Here is a 3,167-nt window from a genome sequence, read left to right on the forward strand (position 1 = left end):
TGGCTCCATCCTCAGAGGACCGTCATGACTTTGACAGCTTCTGATTGGTCAGTTAGGTGTACCATGAAGAACCAATAATTATCTGTAGAAACTGATGATAACTCCTCCTTTGACCTCTGTTCCAGGACCTCTGCATGAATAAAGGTGCTCGTGTGTCGTCTCTGTGCTGATTGGCTCCTGAGACGATGTTTGGTCCTGACATGTAGCTCACATTAAGAAGTGAGGAGGGAGGGAAGAGACGGCAAACAAAGGAGAACTGACCGTTTAAGGGAAATGGGAATTCTGACAATGAATTAGGTCCAACAAATGAATTCAGACGCTGCGACAGCCTCTAAAGTTCATATCTTCAAAAATCAATCAGTCAGGGCAGGAAATTACAGAGCATAATGGAGGAGTCTGGTTGTAACGAGGCCCGGCTACAAGAGAGAACAGAGCGACAAGATAAGTCCTTCTTTTGTGTCTTCAATCAATACTTTAAATAGAACGGCTTCATTAGTGCTCACAGCCTGCTGGCACCTTTACACCTCCTCACTAACTGCCTGCTCCACACAGGTTCTGTTACCTGCTGACGGACTGACCAGAACCTCCTCAGAGGACTTCACTAAGACCACAGACTCTGGACCAGGGTCTGTGGGTTCTCCTCAGGAACACCCACCTGTGCACTTGCGGCTGCTCTCGTCCTTCTTGGAGGAGCTCATCAGTTTGCAGTTGAAGTTCTCCTCCCAGTACTCAGCAAACCAAACATTCCTCCGGTTGTTCTCCAGAGTTCTGGACATGAAGTACGAGTCGAAGCCTGAAACACAACCAGACGGAGACATGCATCAGCTGCTGACCACAGAGCATCACTGGACCCTGACCTGTACCCTGAACCCTGACCTGTACCCTGACCTGAACCCTGACCTGTACCCTGTACACTGAACCCTGACCTGTACCCTGACCTGAACCCTGACCTGGACCCTGAACCCTGACCTGGACCCTGACCTGGACCCTGACCTGTATCCTGTACCCTGACCTGGACTCTGACCTGGACCCTGACCTGTATCCTGTACACTGAACCCTGACCTGTACCCTGACCTGAACCCTGACCTGGACCCTGAACCCTGACCTGGACCCTGACCTGGACCCTGACCTGTATCCTGTACCCTGACCTGGACTCTGACCTGTACCCTGACCTGGACCCTGAACCCTGACCTGTACCCTGACCTGGACCCTGACCTGTACCCTGTACTTTGATCTGTACCCTGACCTGAACCCTGACCTGGACCCTGACCTGGACCCTGACCTGGACCCTGGACCCTGACCTGTACCCTGTACTTTGATCTGTACCCTGAACACTGACCTGTACCCTGACCTGTACCCTGACCTGTACCCTGACCTGTATCCTGACCTGTATCCTGTACACTGAACCCTGACCTGGACTCTGGACCCTGACCTGGACCCTGACCTGGACCCTGACCTGGACCCTGTACACTGAACCCTGACCTGGACTCTGGACCCTGACCTGGACCCTGACCTGGACCCTGACCTGGACCCTGTACACTGAACCCTGACCTGGACTCTGGACCCTGACCTGGACCCTGACCTGGACCCTGACCTGGACCCTGTACACTGAACCCTGACCTGGACTCTGTACCCTGACCTGTACCCTGACCTGGACCCCTTTGTAGTTTCCTTTACTCAGTAAAGACTGGAACATGCGTCACGTTCCTGGAAAGCGTCAGCTTCTGAGTGAGAATGAACGGATCAGTTTGTGGACAGCTTCCTGTCCTGGGCTCCGTCACTCAGAGCCTGAGGATTTATGAGGAGGCTTTTATCTGAAGAAGTGCTCTTCATCATCCCCATCAGACTGAGGCAGCCGGGTCGACCCACAGCACACACTGTGTCCTTCATGCATCTTAATCATTGTGACAGGACTGAGGAGGGTCTTCACCTCTTCAGGTTCGTCCTCCTCAGTGGGAGGAGCTGATGGAGGTTAAGGACTAAAAGACAGGAAGTGAAACAGGAAGCAAAGCCAGAGACGGAGAAACTTGATTTATTTATGGTTTGAAACTGAACAGAGTTCCATGAATGTGTGTTAAACCTCAGAGATAACCTGCACAGGGTCAAAGGTCATTCACAGGGTCAAAGGTCATTCACAGGGTCAAAGGTCATTTACAGTCCATCTTTCTTTTATTAATTATTCTAAAGGATGTTCCAGCAGGTGACTGACCTGCTGACAGTCTGCAGCTGAACAGAGTAAAAAGAAGAAGAAGTCAGAGAGCTGTCAGAATAACAACAGGGATGAAGCCCTGAAGCTTTGCAGCATCACCTCCCTGCCGGTGCTCCAGAAACTCTTCCTGGTGTTTTCTGGGTCACGAGTTTCAGTGACGGAGTGATAACGAGTGAGTCACTGCTGCCGACCAAAACGAAAGCTTTTATTTTGTGTTGGCAGAAAAATCTAAAAAATAAAACAGTTTTTAAAACACAAACAGCTGCCAAATTAAAACTGAACAGAGACTTTCACATATTTTTCTTTCTAAAGTTACACTCAGTTCATTTTTTACCTTTTATTAAATCAAACTTTTATGTTGTCATTTAATGATCATTTCCAGGGTATTTTATTATGAAATGTCACATAAAAAAAACCTACTGAGAAATGCAATTTTTGTAGAGATGTTTGCTGTAAATGTGTTTTAAATTATTTTTTTACCCAGAATTCCAGGCGGTGAAGTGTCGGATGTGATGATGTGTTTAAAGACGTCTGTAAAACTCAGGACTTTCTCTGCAGGTGAGCAGGACAGTGAAGATGATGCAACAGGAAGTAATGTTTCCACTAAAAACAGCAGGAGTCAGATTTACACAAAGAAATCAAATCTGAACAAAAAGACCACAGACAGAAGCTCCTGACCAATCAGAGAGAAGCTCCTGACCAATCAGAGAGAAGCTCCTGACTAATCAGAGAAGCTCCTGACCAATCAGAGAGAAGCTCCTGACCAATCAGAGAGAAGCTCCTGACCAATCAGAGAGAAGCACCTGACCAATCAGAGAGAAGCTCCTGACCAGTCAGAGAAGCTCCTGACCAATCAGAGAGAAGCTCCTGACCAATCAGAGAGAAGCTCCTGACCAATCAGAGAGAAGCTCCTGACTAATCAGAGAAGCTCCTGACCAATCAGAGAGAAGCTCCTGAC

The 3,167-nt window shown here is 48.5% G+C and overlaps 1 protein-coding gene and 1 long non-coding RNA gene across 2 annotated transcripts in view; one reads left to right on the plus strand and one right to left on the minus strand.

The window, feature by feature from the left end:
• Positions 1-655: 655 nt before the first annotated feature.
• LOC106533220 (metabotropic glutamate receptor 7) overlaps positions 656-3,167 on the minus strand; it is a gene marked incomplete at its 3' end in the record, with an annotated part of 59,867 nt that continues 57,355 nt past the window's right edge. The window contains 1 exon segment of the mRNA XM_014029461.1: positions 656-793. Within this exon segment, the coding sequence (XP_013884915.1) occupies positions 656-793 (138 nt within the window).
• Positions 1,612-3,167, plus strand: part of LOC106533221 (uncharacterized) — a 2,949-nt gene continuing 1,393 nt past the window's right edge. Inside the window, exons 1-2 of the long non-coding RNA XR_001312212.1 lie at positions 1,612-2,381; positions 2,694-2,767. This is a non-coding gene — a long non-coding RNA (uncharacterized LOC106533221). The remainder of the gene's footprint in view (positions 2,382-2,693; positions 2,768-3,167) is intronic.

Source organism: Austrofundulus limnaeus, unplaced genomic scaffold (genome assembly GCF_001266775.1).
Source record: "Austrofundulus limnaeus strain Quisiro unplaced genomic scaffold, Austrofundulus_limnaeus-1.0 Scaffold907, whole genome shotgun sequence".
Lineage (NCBI taxonomy): Eukaryota > Metazoa > Chordata > Actinopteri > Cyprinodontiformes > Rivulidae > Austrofundulus > Austrofundulus limnaeus.